This window comes from Taudactylus pleione, unplaced genomic scaffold (assembly GCF_031769625.1).
Source record: "Taudactylus pleione unplaced genomic scaffold, aTauple2 ptg000138l, whole genome shotgun sequence".
In the NCBI taxonomy this organism is placed as follows: domain Eukaryota; kingdom Metazoa; phylum Chordata; class Amphibia; order Anura; family Myobatrachidae; genus Taudactylus; species Taudactylus pleione.
The window spans coordinates 16,769,403-16,791,464 of record NW_028284540.1 but is presented as its reverse complement, the minus strand read 5'-3'; the positions used below and the strand labels follow the sequence as shown (position 1 = coordinate 16,791,464).

General features: G+C 41.4%; 1 protein-coding gene across 1 annotated transcript in view; it reads right to left on the bottom strand.

Annotated features, from left to right (window-relative positions):
• The window catches only part of SLC15A2 (solute carrier family 15 member 2), a 104,317-nt gene extending 82,772 nt beyond the window's left edge, over nucleotides 1–21,545 (bottom strand). The window contains exons 1-2 of the mRNA XM_088473685.1: nucleotides 21,465–21,545; nucleotides 3,044–3,105 (exon numbers count right to left, since the gene is read on the bottom strand). Coding sequence (XP_088329811.1) covers nucleotides 3,044–3,105; nucleotides 21,465–21,501 — 99 coding nt within the window. The 5' untranslated portion in view covers nucleotides 21,502–21,545. The remainder of the gene's footprint in view (nucleotides 1–3,043; nucleotides 3,106–21,464) is intronic.
• Nucleotides 21,546–22,062: the final 517 nt, after the last annotated feature.

The window sequence follows — 22,062 nt, the reverse complement described above, 5'->3', positions numbered from 1 at the left end:
GCTTTGGAAAGGGAGTGTTGAAACTTTTAATAACATGGTGGATACCCTAAATGGATTGCCCCATCCGGTGAGGTTTACATCAGCTGTTGATACGACTGAGATACATTTCTTAGATGTGACAATCTTCAAGTCTGAAGGAAAGTTATAATCAACATTGTACCAAAAACAAACAGATCAAAACACTATCCTACATGCACAGAGTTTCTACCCTCCAGCGTTGAAGAACAGTCTCCTGAAATCGCAAATTTCTCCGAGTACTTCGGAATAACTCGAATTGTGTGATCGCAAACAAGCAACTCAGGGAGATGAGTGAGAGATTTATTGAGCGTGGATACACACGAAGGGCAATATGAAGGAGTCGTGAAAATGCTAAAACAACATACAGTATATGTCGCCTGACCCAAAGGGAGTACTAAAGGGTGGAAGTATGATCTTCTCCACTAAATTTAATGATAGAGCAAATCTTACAAGGAGGACATTAAACACGAGATGGCCACTATTCACCACTGACGCAACATTAAGAATGAAAGGGGCACGACTGCCAATGGTGGTGTTCAAAAGGAACCCTAGTCTGAAGCAGCTGTTACTAAGACCGATGCTGAACCCTGACCCCCCAAAAGGAGTTGATTGGTTATTGCAAAAAAATGGGATGTGTTAGTTGTGGTAACTGCACCACATGTAGGAGTTTATTACAAGGACCCTCTTTCCCGCACCTATACACAGGAAAACAGATCAAGATAAGATACTGTTTACACTGTTTGATGGACTGTGTATATTCTGATGTGTCCGTGCACCCTCTATGACAGTATGTTGGGTTAACATCATGCACATTTAGAGAGAGAATGGTGAACCATAGGGCATAGATTCAGGCAGCACTACAATCACGGGTGTCTGATAAGCCTGTAGCCCGACACTTTATTGAGAAAGACCATCAGATATCGTCACTCAAGTGCAGGATTACTGGGTACCTCCCCTGGTTCATGTAGATGATCACATAAGGATATTGCATCAAAGGTAAAGTGGATGGATCAGTCGTCTTGACAATGTTTCACCTAGGGGTCTTAAGGAGCTTAATCTCCTATCAGTTTTTCTGCCATAGAGATACAGTATGTATATAGTCTATGCAAGGATGGCATTGAGTTTTTTTTAGGTCTTTTGAACATGCATATTCCACTGTTATGATAAACAATGGCCTCTGAGAGGAGGTGAATAGGGTGGTATTTGATGGGTATCTTTGCATATAGTCTAATCTATGCTCCTTGTCTAGGTGATACCAGTGAGTAAGTATGAGTTTGAGATGTGTAATAATAGTGGTCCTTGCCTCATGATGATGTGGATGAGGTTGCCTTAGTGATTTACTATATCCTCAGGTCAAGATTGTAAATATACAAAATATTTGTTCTGTTTTCCGTTATTGTCTCTCAGGAATTTTTATTACATATGGTGTCTATATATCACTTATTGTACTATGATTATTGGAATTGTTGGTATATTATCACTGACATGTGTTACGATGGCTGGATCCCTAGGCATTGATTACCCTAAGAAAAATTATTCTACACAAAATAATTATATATTGAACGCATCATTTACTGCACATAAACCTGGTGCTATGTGCCAATCGGAGAGTCCTGTCTTTGCTACCAAATATCTCTTACTGATACATTGTGTTCTGGTATAATGAAGTGAGGTGGACTGCAGTGTGCATGTCCTGTGGTCTGCGTTCCAGGGATGGGATGTATGGTCACCAGGCATGCATGGCGGTCACAAACCAGATATTTGATATGACGATGTTGGTGTCTAAGCTCAGTGGTCCAGGGATGGTTCGCTATGTTGAGACATCACAGGCTTTCTAATAACGTCCCTATGATTTTCTTTCAATACTCTCTACTGATAGACTGCAGTGCACATGCCCTGTGGTCTGCGTTCTAGGGATGGGAAGCATGGCCACTTCACATGCGCGGCAGTGGTTGTTGTACTGACGCAGGCGTCTGAGCTCAGTGGTCCAGGAATGGGGCACTGGGCTATGACGCTGCAGGCACTCTGGTGACGTTCCTATGGTTTGAGGACGAGCTGTGCATGTTGTGGGACTGAGGGTGGCGGACAGGGAATCTGGAGCAGCACATGGCATTTGGATGTAGTGTGAGTACATTTTTACTTTGTATATATATATGGATTGATGTCCGTTTTTCTTGTTTCACTAACATTTAGAATTGGAGGAGGGGTATTAATATGTGGGACCTGGCCTGATGCATTTGATGAAGGTTGTTGCAGACTGCTGTTGATATGACTCTTGGTGAATTTATAATATGTTAAATATGGATTGCAAACCTTGAAAAAGGTCTATTCTTAGAACTAAATGTCGGTTTTCTTCAAATGCAACTCGGATCTACATTTTTGTTTACAAATGAAAAATAAAAAATATTGATGTTTTTCAACTAAAACTGGAGAGTACCCTTGTGATTACGTGACCTAATATGTAGTACATTTCTACGTGTTGATATTTGGATTTAGTCTAAAAAGGGAGCACCCCAGTGACGGAGTTTCAGCCAGCGGAAGGGGCAAATTGGATGAGATCCCTCTTTCCCTGCAGTTTTCGGCTGAAAGAAGGACTTATTTGTAATACACAATTCTGAGATGGCGTTATATAAAGTAAGCTTTTACACATTTTTTTACGTGCTCCTGCTCCTCTGTATAGCAGAATATGTTAGTGCTGTAGAGAGCAATGGCTTGTTGTAGGAATCTGGCTTTAAAGTAGAAGATAATTGTGCTGTCTTCAACGTTAAACCGTTCCTGCAGAGCATTCCTTTCTGCATGATTTAAGTAAAATGTTGCTTGCTGGAAAGACCCCTTAAACTGTAACTGGCAAACTACTGTACTTTCTTCTAGAATTAAGTAATAAAACTTAAGCAGGAAATACAAGTAGAAAATCTGATCTTGTTGGATGCAACACAAGGTGACTTATCAGATTTTGTACTTATGAAGGTGGATATATTGTTTTCCACATCTCTGTAAGGAAATGGTAATGCGTATGTCTACTTACCGGCACTTTCTTAGTTGGTGTTGACTCTCTGCTGAAGAACCCTTTCACACCAGACTTGTGTCCTGATGGGGAGAAAAGATACAGGTCAGCTGTGGTGTCCACCATGGTGCTACAGAAATGTTCCTAACTCCTTTTCCTTCCCATCACTCCTGGGTACAAATAACTCATACTTCCTAACCACTTTGTCTCTTGGCAGGTACCTCTCCCCCCTCTTATAGACAATGTTCTAGGGGAATCTGTCATACTACAGGGTTTGGCACCTTCCCAGCTTCAATCCCAGTAGTCAGAGTTCTGTTTGATTTCAAACTCTTGAGAACTAGGCTTATGAATGTTGTGGGAAACCCAGCCATCTGCGCCATTTACATAGTGTCCATTCAAATCTCATACCCAGTGATCTCATATATCTTTGTACACAGCCCTGTGGGGTTGTGCAAAAAAATCTGCAAGTTTGGGGTTACCGTAAGTGCTGCTTATGTGCGCACTTACTCACAGGGTGAGAAGAATCATAGCTAATTGAATGGACCCCATATTTAATTACAATCACAACTATATTGTGAAGTTGTAGCTGTCTGTTCTGATTTGTTATGTTGTCATTTACATTGGGACAGTTGCAGGAAAATTTTATTCTTATTGGAATTTTTAAGCAGTAATCGACTGATGTGGAACAGTTTGTATTTCATTTTATATGAAGAATGTTATCTCTCTCTCTCTTAGGAATCTTTATACCAGGCTTTCGATACACCTAATAAAACAATATTTGAGGTACGACCAGATCTCAATATGTTGCATTTAGAGGGAGCTTTTTGCACTTTCGTGTATGTCATTAGTGTACTCAAGGGTTATTGTCAACAAATCTAAAATACACAGAAATCTACATAAGTATGAATTTCGGTATAAATGTGTAGTATAGAAATACATATATTTACAGCCCTCACAAAAATAACATACAACCAACTCTAATCATGCTAATCAAATTATTAGCCAAAGTGCAAGACTTATGTGTAACTTTTGGGAAGTAGTGATGGTGATGCCTGCAGCTAGAATCATTTTACATAAATAAGTTAAATCTTTTTTTCTTTTTTCTTATTGAAGCATTATATGCATGAGATGCTTTAAACCTAGTATAAAACAGCCCAATCATATGAATATTGCATCAGAATAAAAGACTGGTATACAGATCATAAATATAGAAAAAAAAAAGACAAATTACAATTTGGATAACAGGCCTCTCAAGACATCACGAGGCATATAATATAGATCTGTATTTAAGATACAATAATTGTCAGTATATGGTACAAAAGCAAATTGTAATAGTAATAACCAAAGAAAAATAAAATGCTATGTCAGGCATTAGTGGAATCAATCTCAATGGGTGGGTCATTTTCTAGTACACGCAATAAACCCTGCACTCATATTTTTAATACTTACCTCTCCGGAGTCCCACGTGGGAGGTATCAGCGCTGAACAAATCGCCTGGAAAATTGCTGCTGCCACCATTCTCCCAATGTTTTGCGCATGCGCAGTAGGGAAATCACAGTAGATTAGTGCCCAGAGTCTACTGCTGCGGCGCTCAGTGCGCTGCCGGCTGCCTGAGTGGGAGGAGGGGGCCCCGGACAGAGAGACTGCACACGGGCCTCCTCCGCTCTTAACATGCCCCTGGTTATCCCGTAAATGTGACGGCACCTACTGATCATGAAGGTGGAGGAAGGAGAGCAAACTGCACTGTTCTAGAAACTCTCTATCAAGGGAAGTATTTGCATAGTTGTCACAGTCATGGAACAACTCAGATAGGTATCTAAACATTGCCGCTCTATTATACATTTGAATATCAGGGAATCCAATCCCCCCATTTCATTTAGACTGTTGTAATTTTAAAAGGTCTGTTCCTGGGCAAAATCAATTTACTTGAAGGTCTTGTATAGGTTTTGTAAACCCTTCAATGTTATATACAGAGGAAGGGCTTGGATCAAATACATGAGTCTTGGAAAGGAGATCATCTTTATCATACTGGATCGGCCCAGATATGAAAGTCCCTCCAACCCTCCAGCTCATCTGAAATGTTCTTGATTTTGGGTGTGTAGTTAAATGAATAGAGGCTTAACAGACAGCAAGGTATTTTAACTCCCAAGTAAGTGAACCCTAGCCCATCTGAGTGGTATATCATCAGGAATCTGGGGTGGTGTGGCTCGTGGGCCCAAAAAAAGTGCAACTGATTTACCTGAGTATTCAGTAACTGTTTTGCCTGCAGGTATGCCTCATGACATGCTGTATGTAGGGTTAGTAATATAATCGTGTAAAGCCGAAGATAAAGCCAGAGACAGGGACTGATAAATACCAGCATCTTCCTTACACAGTCGACAAACACAGTCAATGATATACCCTCTTAAAACCGCCTTTGATGCGCCCCAAAATGTTGTTGGGGTATCCCATGCTGTGATATTATCAATTATTTCTATTTTTAACAGTCATTTATACACAACCAGTGGTGAAAATACAGCTGGTCCGGGCTGTAGGTGAGGGGGACCTGCTCAGGAGGGATCTGCTGGATGGCTAAGCAGCACCGCTGGTATTTCCACTTATGTCTCCTGGCAATATATTGTTCTAACTCTAGACATAACAGTATGTGATGGATTAAAGACACTAATGATTTTTATGCGGAAATGACAGTTCACCCACTTAAGGGACCTATCTATTAGCAGATGTTTTTCTGAAAAATGAAAGACAAAAGATATCTATTGAAAATTCCGGTGGCTGTGCTGAAAGATATCTGTCATGTACATGACAGATTTTGGCAAAAGACGAACGATGAACGATTTCGCATGACATCATTCAGGGAGTGGATTATTTTCTCTGCAGCACTGTAGCTGCTGTTAACATCTTTCATCGTTCGGCGTTTCCCGCATATAAACTGGCAGATATTTCTAATATCTGGCAGCGATATGCGATAATTGACCAACATGTTCGAGAGATGAAAGATTCAATTTATCGGCCGCGGGAGTGCGCATCTGTCATTGTTCAGACACTATCCATAGCAGATAAATTGAACGACTGAACGATATATCATTCAGTCGTTCAATTTATCTGCTAATGGGTAGGCCCCTTTACTTTGCTTCTCAGTTTCTTTTTCCACTTAGTGCAATCATTAGAAGAAAAACATCTCATTTGTTTTCATATGACTAAGAACAAAACATTTCTACATTGTTTTTTGGAGATAACACACTTCCCAACAATTCTGGGCAAAAGTAAACACAAACATAAATGTATGTAGGACTCTGAGTTGTGGATCCCCTGACCCTGTTGTAAGTATAACGTTGATGATTGTATATGATTGGTCACATGTGGTGATAACTCATCCATTCAAGCAAAGACCCTAAAACTGTTGCAACAGTATTTAAAAAGTTATTTTATACTGCCGTGCTCATTCGTATTATACAAATAAACCATGCTACATACTCAGTTGGGGAAGAGGAACCCTGTACATACATATTAAATAATGTCATTAAAAAAAAAAGTAACTTACTATTTATAAAAAAGGAAAGGAAGAAAGAAAGAAGTCTAACTGGCAGTGCACCTGGGCTAAAATTACTTAAAATATAAATTTTATTGGTATTATTAAAAATACATATATTGCATTAAGAGGTAAAAATACCCTAAAGCTGGCCTCACACTAGACCAACTAACATCCAACCAGCCAACTTGTTGATTGGTTGTAATGAAAATCTGATAACGTATAGGAGTAACTGATGATCAGCAATTTGCTCCTAAATGCCAGAAAACAGATGAAAATGGTCGTTCAGACAAGTTTGTTAAATGTTTGATCTAAACAATTTGTTCAAACAACAGTTTTGGTCCATTTTCCAGTGTTTGGGAGCAAATTGCTGTTTGTATTCCTTACCAGATTTTCATTCCAACCAATCAACTAGTTGGCTGGTTGGACAGATAATCTTTAGATGTGTGGCCAGCTTAAGTGAAGTATTGAAAAGTGAACATATACAGTGAGACATACAGGACATATGTGAAATAATTGTGTAAATGCATAAAAATTATTGCCATTATGTTCCACTTATTAAGCATAAGCAAAACACGCGTTGGCGTTACGTTATGTACCACTATGTAATAACAAAGTGATGTAATATTTGTATCTATAATTCCTGTGAATTACATTTGGACTTTATATATCTCAAACTCACTCGACAACCGGCAGCTACTAACATATGTAGTGAAATTGATTTAGACTGACAGCCCTGTGTTAATGATTTAGGCTGACAGCCCTGTGTTAATGATTTAGGCTGACAGCCCTGTGTTAATGAGCGGCAGTAACCGGCGATGGCTCAGAACGGATCTAAATGAAATGATTTTGGCCGACAGTCTTGGGGTCTATTTATGAAACAGTGAAAAAGTGTCAAGAGTTAAACCAGTGGAGAGGTTGCCCATAGCAACCAATCAGCTTTCAAGTAGCATTTATCAAGTACAGTCTATAAAATAATAGGTAGGAGCAATCAGCTCCTACCTATTATTTTATAGACTGTACTTGATAAATGCTACTTGAAAGTTGATTGGTTGCTATGGGCAACTTCTCCACTGGTTCACTTCTCCACACTTTTCACTGCTTGATAAATAGATCCCTTGGTCTACTAAGTGGCAGTGACTGGGATTGGCTGCAAGCTTGCAGTGAAGATACATAAGTGTCTATCGAAAATCCTAATTGTACGGTGTGGACTAACTATAATTTAAATCACACATAATCCAGAATGGCACTGTTCCAATAAATGCTGAATGGAGATTAACATGTGATTGAGCCATGACATGCCGGGAACTGTAATTACATTGATTATTGCAGTGGTGAATATGAATGGTAAATGCCAATATAGATGACACTGTTATGAATAAATACAGTTTCAGTTATATATAATTAACAACATTTGTTGACTCTGATAACAACTTATGTGTATGTTAAAACAAGTCTAAATGTTGACAAAACATCTGATTGATTAATAACACACCAACAGCCTTTATTATAACGACCACAGTTATTTATGCAGTGAAGTCATTCTATCAATAGCAACCAAAATCTCGTATCTGCTTAATTCGCAGTGAATGTATCTGTGTAAATAGATATCTAGAGAAGAAAGTATACACATTTTAGAGGCAGGGGGTATTCCTTGGAACTAGAATATCAGTAGACGGTATTAATCGGCTACAGCGTCTATAACATTATATCCCGGGTGATAGCGAATATGTAACGGAGACATCTGTGGAGAGGGGACATAGAATTAATAAATACACCACCCTTGATAATCATAATAACATCAAGTGCTACAGATACAACCAGGAGGGTTCATGCACTATAAATTGTGATTAATAATACTATCGGTTTTATTGTCTTATTAGTAGCTTAGGAGAATGTATACTAGCAACTGATAAATCAGTAGCTGGGTTTAATACCAACGACTGATACGGAGTACTGATATTGTATGAAATCCTGCTGAATCCAGAAATAATACACAGATACTATGACCAAAGCTGGAATATTAAATTATTTCATTCCTGAGCAGCCAATATAGTAATAAAGGACTTGTTTGGTGGAGTTAAAAATAAATATAAGTTTGAAACATTAGTAACAATATACTCCTTGAGAACTCAAAACAATTTATATAACTGAATAACATACAGATACAATTATCTGAGGGCCTGATTCACTACCGATCGCAACTGCGATTACTGCCTTCTGCGCATGTGTATGCATTGTAGTGCGTGTGCATGAGCCGGCCACTGAGACCCATCGCAGAGTGATTGACAGGAGGTGCCGTTTGTGGGAGGTGACGGGAGATGGTCGGAAAAACGCAGGCGTATCAGTGCATTCGAACAGGGGCGTGCATAAATTATCCACCTCGATGCCTTATGTAGCCTGAGTACTCACTGCGTGCGATGAGGTTAGCAATTCCTGAGTAAGGTCTGACCTTGTGCAAGTGTGCGTGAGGCTGTGATTGTACTCGATGATACCGATGGTTTTGTAGTCTTGCTAAACAGTACAGATGTGTGTAAGGTAAGGTGGGCGTCCCTATGTAGTGCTGCAACGGCATATTGATCACAATGGATTAGCATATCATGTCAGCCAGACTGAGTACGTAATCGCAGCCCCGATCGCAGTGGCGATCCATAGTAAATCAGGCCCCCAGACTGCAGGAAAATATTCTTTATTTTAAAAGCAATCAAAAAGAAAGTTCAATTGATCTTTATTATCTATAGATAGAATTTGTTTTGAGCCAAGATAGTCTTACATATATACAAACAGGAATACAGGCAGTAACCACTATATAAGTTGAATTTTATCTGAAAATAAAGAAAATAATTTGATTATAGGTGGAATATAATGGCAAATAATATTTATGCATTTACACAATTTTCTCACATATGTATGTCTCACTGTATGTGTTCACATAATCTGATGAGTTTTTTCAATACTTCGCTTATGGTATTTGCCTCTTAAAGCAATATATGTATTTTTAATAATACCAATAAAAGTTATATTTTAAGTAATTTTGATCCAGGTGCACTGTCAGTTAGGTTGCATACACACCAGGACAATATTGGCACGATTTGTCGTATCGGCATGACAAATCGTGTATATCGCCTAGTGTGTATGCACAATTGCGTGCTCCCACTGGTCGCATGCGTTATCATATGATTGGCTGTAGTGCACAGTCAATCACACGATATCGCATGCGGCGCCATACATATTAATGAAGGACGGAACAAGTAATCGTTCCGTCATTCATTAAATCGTGTAATGTGTACCGGCAATCATGCGATGTCCAGGGTGAAGGCAAATCGCCATGAACATCGGCACGATTGCCGGTCGTTTAGGTGTGTACCCTGCCTTAGACTTTTCTCTTTTCTTTCTTTCTTTTTTCTAGATGATAATTTGGGGATTATTGGATATTTGATTATTGGGGATTATTGGAAATATTCACATATTCAGGCCATCTATCCTGTGCAGAGAACATATTATAATATATTTTAACTTACTATTTGTGTCTTATTTACTTCACATTTTACATGCTCCAAACCACTTACAGATATGTCCACATACATCTATCCTCCGGGCGCTATAAGTCGCGCCACACATAGGGCTTTATTCAGAGGCGGCCATACGGTCTACGACCGCACGGCTGCCTCGATGTTTGTCTAGTGCGCATGCGCACGAGGGAGCCGGCTCCTTCGTGCGCATTCGTGAGACCCGCTACGACTGACAGCGCCGGTCGTAGCGGGTCTCTTTCCAGAGGGGGCGAGCTGTCGATGTTGATTGACAGCTCGCCCCATTTGGAAGGCGGGCCGGGGGGGTGGCAGCCCAAACGGAGGCGTACCCATGGGAACGCCTACCGTCTGAAGCCGGCCCCACTGACATCACTAGTGATGTCAGTGGAGAGATTCCGGCTCTGACAGAGCCAGAAGCTCTCTGGGGCTTACGACAAGTCATAAGCCCCGATTGTCGCGATGGTCATTGACCATCGCGACCATCACCCTAGCGGTCGTTAGAGCTGTGGGTGTTAACCCACAGCCTAACGACCAAAACAGAGGGGGCCGGTCAGGATGCAAGCGGCCGCCCAGTTTCTGAGCGACCGCTTCCATCCTCCGACCGCCTCTGAGTGAGGGCCATAATGTAGGAGCTCAGTGTGACTTTGTAGCGCCGAGCGTCTTTTTACCTTCAAATGCGGCTTATTCGCACAACAATACGAATAGGACGCACAAGCATGCCTATGTTCTCTGAGTGAGTGCTGATGTATCTGCATGCGAAATGCTACATTACAGTGTCAGTGGCTGTAACACTGCAACGTAGCATTTCTCATGCAGATACACCCACAGACACATAGAGAACACAGGCATGCTGCATATCATTTTAATCAGCAGAAGTTGCTTGTGCTTCCTATTCACATCGTTGTGCGGTTAAAATGCATTTGAAGGTACAATGACACACGAAAAGACGCTCGGCGCTACTGAGTTACAACACGGCATGGCGCGACTGTGTAGGTTTTTAGAAGTGGAGATGTTGCCCATAGCAACCAACTCAATTCTAGCTATTATCTACTAGAACAGGGATGGGGAACCTCAGTGCTGTCTGTACACAACTTTCAAATAAATTTTATTTATTATATATCTAAAAAATTCACACTGCTGCCCTTACAGCTCCCCGCAGCATCCTCAGGATGCTCCAGGCATTGCTGTAATCACCGGCGATTGTGGCCTTGCCCCTTTGTGATTTGTGGGCCTGCACTGGGCCCACAAATAATGTTATATATATCAAAATGTTCCCCACCCTTGTTCTAGAAGGTACTAGGCAAATTAATAGAATCTGATTTTTTGCTGTGGACAACATCTCCACTTCTAAAAACCCGCACTTTAGTAAAGATATCATTTATTATCCACACAACCTGACCATTAAATGTAATATGGTACATTAGAGGGAGGGAGCGGCAGACAAAGGCCGGGATGTACTAAACAGAAAATGCGGTAAAGACCTCGTTTTCTGGGTTTTACCGCATTTTCCATATGTATCATCACCTGGCCGCCGAGGCTCTGATGCGGAGGGTAATGCCAGCTATTGCTGGCGTTACCCTATAGAAGCCTATGGGCTTCTACTGTATCGCGCTGGTATAAGGGATCCGATCAGATCCCTCCCAGCATGCCCCGCGGCTGCTGCGTCACTCTGCACATGCACAGATGCACAGATGGACTCCCGTTTCATAAACCCGGAAGTCCACGGCGCAGTGCTGATCACAAAGGACAGCTCTTATCGGAACAGCTGTCCTTTGCGCTACTAATTGCATATGTTAGTGAATATGCGATCAGTAGGTATGCGAAGCATGGCAGGATGTGTTCCGCAAGGTTAGTACATCCCGCCCAAAGGTAGGAAACTGCAGCTCTAGGTTTATGCTGTGTACACACTGGCTGACATATCAGCCATTCAATTGAACAGTTGATATATTGTGTGTGCGTTGGCCAGTGTGTACAGATATGTCTGTGAACAACGTCATTAACAGACATATTACGTTGGCTGTGCAGCACAGCCGATGGCAGATATATCTGCACATCATATTGTGTGTATAGGCAGTCAGACAACCGCCTGTATATTGGCTGCACAGGCCACCGGGGAGGAGGGGCCACTAAGCAACCCCTGCCCAGTGGGACTCCCGGCCAAATGGCAGTGATGGTTGTTCAGTGTGTATGAACAACCATCATCTGCAGATATATCGTCAGACCAGTCGGTCTGCAGATATATATTTCAGGTGTGTACCCAGCTTTACACTTGCGACCAACTCTGACTAGGCGGCAAAAGTGTGAACTTTTCCAGACGCATTTTGCGATTCTCAATGTGTCTTTAGACTGATTAAAGCCCAGTCTGTACAGATAGCGCCCTGATCTGCAGAGATCACCCCACTATTTACAGATGTCACACTCAAATTGAGTAAAAATTACTCCTTCTAGACACTGATACACTACAGAACAGGGGAGCACAATTTCAGCAAATTCAAGCAAATTAATTCCCAGCACCAGCAAGAAGTCTAATATCTGCACTAATTATTCCCCCTAATCCCTACACAGTAATCAAAGACAATGGTTGCTGCAAATGACTGTTTACTTACCAGCATAATGGTATTTTACTTGCTCTGATTGTAGCCAAGTTATCTTGTACATTCAACATTGCTAATTGTGTCAGTGGCTCATTATCTCTGATTATTTGGAAAAACTTATCTGGAAGAATGTGAAGACTGTGATAAAAATGTATTCCCAGATTCTATAGGTGGGTACACACCTGACAGATATATCTGCAGATGATGGTCGTTCATGCACACTGAACGGCCATCATCTGCTTGTGCCCTCGGGTCCTGGCGGCCGGGGGCGGGACCCGGCGGCCGGCGGGCGGGTCAGGGGCATGTCCCGCCCCCCTCCTTGCGGCTGCTGCTGCAGACCGCTCGTACACACCTGCCGATGGACAGATATGTCTGCAGGCATATCTGTCCATCGGCTGTGCGGCACAGCCAATGCAAAATGTCGGTGAACGCCAACGTTCACCGACATATCGCGGATACACACTGCCCGACGGGCAGCAGATACATTGGCTGATCAATTGATCGGCCAATGTATCTGTCAGTGTGTACCCAGCTTAAAGGTGCGTACACACTACACAATTAAAATAAGCGATTGAACGACATCGTAATCGTTCAATCACTCAATAATCGTTCAGTAATCGTGCAGTATAATGTCAAAAATGACCAGAGATGCGCGCTGTCATTTTCAACAACAATCATCCCCTGAACATGCAGGCCAACCTGCTGATAACGACAGGTTGGGCATGTTCGGGCATATATCGTTCAGTATAGGCACATTATCCCACTGCACAGGATGATGAACGATTTTATGATTACAATGTTGTAATCATACAGTCATTCCTGTATCATCTAGTGTGTACGCACCTTTAATATAAAACAAATTACAATATTGTCTCAGTATCCTCTATGACTTAAGTCCAACCTGTGTACAGGTGGCACATTACAGTTGCAGTTGGCCCATTATGCGGGTGTAAAAAAATTCTCACTCTGACAGTAAAGCCACCTTGAAATGCATGGTCATCTACATAGTACTGCTCTTCCTCTCTATCTTGTTCCTCCAGCCTCTTCAACTGAAGCAATGGGCTTGATTCAGAGTCGCATGCAATGCCAATGTTCACTTAGTTGAGTGATTCTTTGCTACTGCGCATGCATGAAAATGCCTAAAAACTCCTACGGCACATTCGATCCACAGAGTGTACTCACAGAGGCGCAGCTGTGATTGAAATGCATGGTATCAGAAATGTCTTGGAAAAGTGCTGGGTTGTGACTGGGAGGTGGCTAAACAGATGCACAGAGATGGTCAGTCTTATGGGCTTGTTCTGGGAGTGTCACAGCCGTGTTGCTGAAGTGCTTACGTACACAGATGCTTAATTGTTCACACTGGAGACCTTACTCAGAGGAAAAATCTGCACCTGCCATAAGGCTGGGGCAAATTTCGATGGTGTAACTAATGATGGCGTCTAACGGTGGTATTACAATATCTACAAATGATGAACGTGCACGGGCAAAACTAGGATTTCTATAGGGGGTTTCCAAATGCTTGATTTTAGAACGAGTTTGGCCATCCCATAAAGAGGGCATAATCAGCACTTCGGAAGTTTCGGAAACATTGATCTATAGTGTAGGCTGTAGGGGGAGAGTCTATCAAACATATTTAGTTCATATAAGTAACATAAGTTTACAGGACAAGGTTAAACATCTCATAATAAATATACATACATAATAAAACCAGATCACATTTTCACACCTCATGTACGCCTGTCTCTTCATGCCAGCAGCTGCTCTCTCGTCTGGTGCGCTGATTGACCACTGAGATCCACACACAAAGAAGACTTAATAGGATAAACTTCCACTGGGCATGCACAGATGCCCTGTTCCGTCCATTATACTGCACGTTGTGGCTGTAGCTCTTTTAAAAACGTATTATATACTACTACTATTGTGGTTATGATTCAAGCTATTGGCTGGGCCAAAGGAGGTTTTCCAGGCAACTCGAACCCCCCTGCGTTTGCCTATGAAGTGGATTTCTCAGTACTTGCACAATCTTAAGCATGCATGTAATGGTGCATACACACGATCAGATTTTTCCTTCAGATATGAACGATAACGATTTAAAAATCGTTCAGTCGTTCATATCTGAAGGAAAATCGTTCATATCTGACATGCCTGAACGATGGACGATCAACGATGCGCGTTCCCGATGGTCAGATAACGATTTCTGATATCTGATGTGTTTGCAGTCAGACTTGGACGATTCCATTCATTTTAATGCAGTCAAAAATCGTTCAATCGTTCAAATCGTTCAAACCGTTCAAAACTTTGGTAAAATCGTTCAAATCGTTCAAATCGTTTAATCGTTCAATCGTTCATCTGACAAATCTGACAAGTCTGACAAATCTGACCGTGTGTACGCTCCATTAAACAGATAAGGACTTTGCAGCTGGAAAGCCCTTACCTGTTATTGATGAGGGGTTACACTGTGGGATGAAGTACACATCCAATCTCCTGCAGTCACACACTACAGAGATCTGCTTAGCAGAAATGGTTTAAACTGACAATTACACATGACTTCATATAGTTAATTTCCAGGCTTCCAAAGCAGGATCAAATAGCGTTATGCGTAATAGTAGGTAACTGGGTGTAGCATGTGAGGTTGAGAGTTTAATTATGGCATGCAGAAAAAAGTGTGTTTTAAATACAGACGGATTTAACTGAATGACAAGGTGCATACAAATCACAATATTACTGATACCTCACAAGTTAAGCGTATGGCAGTGACGTAACTAGGGGGGGTCAAGCATGGCTTGTGCCCCTGGGCACCATCGGACTGGTGGTGCGCCGCAGGCCGCGATCCAAGACACTGTGGTCAGTGAAGTGCTGACCGGACCAGCACAAGCTCTGTCTCTGCATGCAACATTTCATACATACATTACATGTCATGTATTCGAATATGCGATGTTGGGCGAATTCATCGTATAATGACCTTACAGTTTCTAGTGATCGCCGGGGGGAGAGTGAGCCAGAGGCGCATGCGCATACACCTTCTACTGTGGACCTTATTCAGGTTGGATCGCACGGCTGCGGATGACGTATGCATCACAGTGCGTGTGCGCAAACCGATCACTGCAAACGGGCCACGATTGCAGTGAGCACGCAGAGACTTCAAAGATTGATTGACATGAAGTAACCATTTGGGGGTGGAGAGGGGGGTGGTTAGCGGAATGCAGGTGTGCCTGTGCATTTGAACGTCTTACAGGGGCATGCATAATTAAGCCCCTGCGATTGTATACGCTGGCAGAGGTCTAGATGGCAGTTTGTGAGGTAGGGTCAGGTCAACCACAACTGTGTGAATGGTTCTGTTCTTACTCGATGTTACCGATGTTTTTGCTGACTTGCGGGTGCATGTCATGGGAAGTGGGCGGCTTTATACAGTGATGGGCATCTTGATATAGTGCTGCTGTTGCCGTGCGATTGCAATCATTAGCATATTTTTGCAGCTAGCGGGTGCGTGCGAATGCAGCCGTGCTGAATCAGGCCCTCTATTTTCTGCAAAACATAAAGGGAGAAGTGAGTGACGTGGATTTGCAGGGACAGGGGCCTATTCATCAACACTAAAATAACGTTTTTAAGGACATTTTCCTTAAATAACGTTATTTTGGTATTCATGAACAGACTTAACACAGGAGATATCACAGATATCTCCTTGCTAAGTTCCCCTGCGTTAATTTCCATACTCCCCATACATTAGTATGGGGATGTGGAAATTATGGTATTCATCAAATTCTGAAAATTATAAATTTTCGGAATTTGATGCAGTTACTATTCGCCACTGTGAGGTGGCGAATAGCAGGTGAAACTTACCTGTATCAGCGTGTGCAGGTCCCCCGACGAGTCCCTCCGGCGCTCTGCTCCGTCCTCAGGCTCCGGAGGCTGGTCGGACATGTGTGCTCCCCAGCAGAGCACAAGAAAGTTTAGAAAAAGAAAAAAAAAAAATTTTTTTTTCTAATCTGTCATGTGGTCTGCTGGGAAACCACATGACAGACCAGCAGGACGGAGCCGGAGGCTTCTGCGCGGACAGGTAAGTCGGGGGGGGGGGGGGGGAGGTGAGCGGAGGGGGGTGGGGGGGGGGTCGGGGTGGTACGAAACTTAACGCATCAGTAGGCAGTGCTGCGCATGCGCTGGTTTTACAGATGTAACAGCGCATGCGCAGCACTGTTTCCAGATGCGATAAGGTAGTGTAGGCAGGGAAAAGTATCTATTTCCCGAAAAGCTGTCATCGCAAAAATGACAGCTTTTCGGAATAGATACTTATGGAGAGGTGGAATGATGAATTCCACCTATAATTAGCTAGAACTCCATGAGAGTTCTAAAGCTAATTATCTCCATTGAATTTTTATGTTTAATGAATAGGCCCCACAGACCTTTATCGCAAGCCCTGTCTCTGCATGCAATATTTCATACCATGTCATGTATTGGGCAAATTTATCACAGCCAGTCCGCATCTGAGATGTGGATTGTGATAAATTTGCCCATATATGGTGTGCTGGTTTCAGGGCATGTCACTAGGGTACTGTGGCCTGTGCCATAGCACAGTGCACCGCAGGACAAGGGGCGCTGTTCAGGCTGGCAATTTTTTGTTTATTATCACACTCATTTGTAGCTTCCTCTTATTTTATCCCCAGCATCTCCTGGCCTGTCCTATCTCTTCCGTTCTCATTCTTGCGTTATGTCTCTATTTAAAAAATAGGGAGGGCTCATTCTGGCACAGGACACCAAAAAGTCTAATTACGGGTCTGGCTGGTTTATCTGGGCTTTGCTGTATTCAGATGACTGTATATGTTGTTTGATTCTGAATCGGTCTCTGAGTGTCGCTTACAATTTTTGGTTATTTACCCATGGAACTTGGATGTTCTTAATTACGAAGGCAATGGAGTCAGTGTTTGGCTTTTGTTTAGCCAGTTTTTTGCTTGCTAGCAGTATGGCACAGGCGGAGCATACTTTGAGGACTTTGAACTCCCCCCAGGATTTGTGGTTGGAAAATCTTCTGCGGTGGTGCCGAGCTTTCCAGCCCGGGACCCATTGGCCATTATAGGGCTAGCCCACCGCAGCAACAAAGAGGGGTGAGATACATAAACTATCCATCTATTGGAACTCATATCTTTTCAAAGAGACGTTCCTTTTCATTTGCACGTCGTCACTTTCAATTAAAATATCTGTGACGCTTATGGGAATCATTTCCCTTCCATTGCACTATGTTACTTTGATATGTGTATGTTTTATATATTAAATTGTTTATTTTTACATTATTCATATTTTGGCATCCATCTTTCATAAATTGTGCGCCGGTGCCTTTCTATGACCACAGATTTACAAGCTGTTAAAGTCTTAAGGTGGGTATCCACTACCCGACAGTGTAAAGACTGAACTATAATGATATCGTTATCGTTCAGTCATTTACTTACTGCACAGTACCCACACTGAACTATATATCGTTCAGTGCAGGCACCCACCCTCATCCCCGAACATAGTCAACCTGACTATATCGTCAGGTTGACTAGCATGTTCGGGCAATGAGCGATGTCGGCAACGACCAGCGTGAATGTGCATCGCTGGTCGTTGACGACATTTTGCTGCCCGATCTGTGCATGATTAGTGGACAACTGAACGATAACGATATCATTATTGTTCAGTTGTTCATTAATATCGCATAGTGGATATGCGCCTTTAGTAATACCATAAAAGTATTATAGTGGTTGTATGATAATGTTACTATACCAATGACTACAGTAAAATGAAAAGACATGCCTATTACTACATGTATTGGGACATATTTATTACTAAAATGGATGGTTTCTGTTTTGTTACTAGATTAATAATGTCCCCTTATTCTAGAAGCTTGGGATAAGGATAAGGTAGGCAGCAGCCTGTGAGTAAATTAGTGATTATTTTCCTTTGTGAGATAATATTATCAGCAACAAAACACATGTTGCTCACATGATACATATGTCACAGGGTAACATCAGTTTATGTTTCAATTGCTGTATACAGGATTGTGTATAAGATGCCCAGAGGCAGCTGTCAGTTTGTGTTACTGCAGTGCAGTGCTGAGCATACTTGCCATTAGCAGTACAGCGTGTGAGATAGACTTCAGCCCAAAGAGAGATGCATTAACTGTCATGTCATAGATAGCTGATATCCCATTATCTTACAATACATTTCAGTGTTTGTAAATCTCCTATAATATGTATATCTCCAATATGTGTATGATCAGTGTCAGGTCCTTGCTGATGGTGGTAAGGGGTGATAATTGCTATTATGCAAGTCTGAACTCCACCACCATGGTTTCTATGTTGCTCTGCAGAGTGACCACAATAACAATCAAACATACATGTGCACAATTACTAGAACTGTACAAGTGATAAACCCTCATAAAGGTTCGTGTACTGTAATACACTGATTTGCTCTTAGGAGGTGCGAGCAAATTTGAGCTAATAAGCCACATTTGCTGATATGATTATTACCGCAGGTCTAGTAAAATTAATTGCACTACAGTAGCTTACACTTCATGGGGAAAAATAACATAAAATGCAATTTGAATTTGAATTGCCTCCTATGACTTTATGGTGCAGATTCAATTAGTCATGAGGTTCCAACACTAACAATTTGCAGGGTATTAAGGCAGGAAAACCTTGTAAGCTCTAACGAGCAGAGCCCTCTTCACTCATGTGCTTTTCCTTCTCTCACCTATACCATAATCTGCTCCAAACTGCCATCAACGGCACCAAACCTCTGGGCTCAGTCTGAACTGCATTTGTGGGTATTATGATGTATGTGCAGCAGTGGTTATATAGCTCGTATCCTATGTTCTGCAATGTTTTATACTGTAAGTCTTTTGCACTTTATTCTTGTTTTGATTATACTGCTTCTGTTTATGTAAGGTGCTGCGTAGCCCTTGTGGTGCCATATAAATAATTATTATTAATAATAATAATAATATTTTTACTGGCATACCATAATTATGTGAGCAAAACACAAGCAAGGTTTTCTTACCGTGTAAAACAGTCGCACATTGCGTGAGGTACTGATGAAACTATAAGGTAAACTAAATTTGTCCGTATGTGTGGTTATAGCATGACACATCAGCCTATTTTCAAACATCTGACTTTTCATTGTTATATTTTATAAATCATCTTAGTACATAGACACCAAATTGTGCTCTAAAGTTTCTCAGAATTCTTTTATTTACAGCTCACAATTTTCCATGTTTGACATAGTTCTACTAAGCTGCTGAAGATATCTTAGGGTTAAATGTATCAATCTGAACCAACATCTACTGTATAAATATAGTCCCCTCTTCCTGAATACATTTGCCTCATTTTCCGGTAATTGGTTATGTGAGATCTTCTTCCTCTCAGGCAGAACTGGGAATTCAGCATTATATCTCATTTATCAAATATGACAGCTCTATGAGACCTGTAAATATCAGGAGTCAGAGCAAAATATAGGAATAAGCATCAGCATGTTACTTTTAGTCTGTTGCACCTCAATTGTTAACTATTATTACATTTCAGGAAGTTATAAATGAAAGCTTGTGATACATTCTGAACAGGGACATTTTAAGAGAGGAGGGGGCCCGTGTGCACTCCTCGTGCGGGACCCCCTCCTCTCTCCCTGGTGGCTGGCAGCCGACTGACGTGGCTGGCCAGCCACCGGAGCATTAGCAAACTCCGGGCACTAGAGTGTGCCCGGAGTCTACTGCACATGCGCAGAACACCGGAAAATGGCCACCGCGCCTATTTTTCCAGTGTTCTGAGCAGCAGTGACACCCGACGCGGGATCTCGGACAGGTAAGTTTAAAAAAAATATTTGTGCAGTGTTTTGCTCACTTCTGTAGCAGTGAGATTATAAAGGGGCCTATCCAGTAGCAGATAAATTTGAACAATGAACGATTTATCGTTCAGTCGTTCAATTTATCTGCTAATGGATAGGCTGTGAACGATTAAAATGCGCACTGCCACGGCCGACAAATTGGGTCTTTTGTCTCTCCAACATGTTGGTCAATTATCGTTTATCGCTGACAGATATTAGAAATATCTGTTGCGGTAAACGACGAACGATTTTTTAATGAAAATGAATAGAAACATTAAAAAAACTCCACTCCCAGAATGATGTCATGCAATATCGTTCATCGTTTGCAAAAATCTGTCATGTACATGACAGATATCTGTCACAGCAGCCCAAGGAATTTTCAAAAGGTAAATCTTTTGTCTTTTGTCTTTCAGAAAGATCTGCTAATGGATAGGCTCCTTAAGAAAGATTCTAGATCCCAGATGTTATTAAAATATAGAGACATGCCAATCAAGTTAGGTTTAACATTCCAAATGAATCACCTACAGAAACAGAATATTTTAATTGGAGAAATAGGATTCCTTAACTGGTTACATAGATGACATATTAATGCTATTTAGTGTTAGTTTATGTTATATACTCTATAGCACCTAAACAAATACTGAGATTCTCATAAAAATGTCTCCTGGATGCAGAGTCACCTTTAGACAGCAGAAAATAGTTTGTTGTATTAATACTTTTCTTATTAATGACTCAGTTGTAGCAAAAAAGATTTATGTTGAGAAAACTTCTCCTTTAGTCCAACATCTGCAATGACTTTACGCTGCGGCGGAACGATTATACAAAGTTGTACATTGTATACTCCAAACGTGTTTACTTAGGATTATTTGCTTTGTTCACTATCTTACTGTAATTCAATGATTTCAGAGCACATAGTATATGAATTATGTGACATGTTTTACCTGAGGGTTTGCTGTCGTCCTTCCCACCTTCTCCCATGGTTGCAACCTGTGTCCAAACTTCACACACAGTGTCCTGGAATCCTAGAGCATCTAATTTTCCTTGTCTCCTAAACTCTTGTCAATGATTCAACAGCAAAGTCTTGCCCTTTCTCCAGGCTGCCAATAAAATTTCTTTGCATTTTTTTTCTCTAAGATGAGATTTGAGCAGTATTATTGTTAACCTTTGGACCAGGCCGAGCTCACAGACAAGTTCTCTGTGTTTCTGAAGATGGAATCATGGGATCTAGGCTGATTCTTTTGAAATCTGTGGAATAGGAGTTTGTGATAGATGTGGTTATTTGTTTACAGTACACACTGTTATATACGGTATATCTTGTGTTCCTGTGATACAATTCTCTGTAACAAATTCAATACAAATATTGACACTGTTTTGGATGAAACAATGAGCACAGCATGCTGTCAGGTTCCTGGGGCTGTATTATATGTGACTGTCTTGGTTCATCAAATAGGGAAATAAAAAAATAAGCTGTAAGGAAAAGTGTTGATGTTCTGTAGCTTTTTAGTTACAAATAAATGAATAACAGTCTGACTTATACAG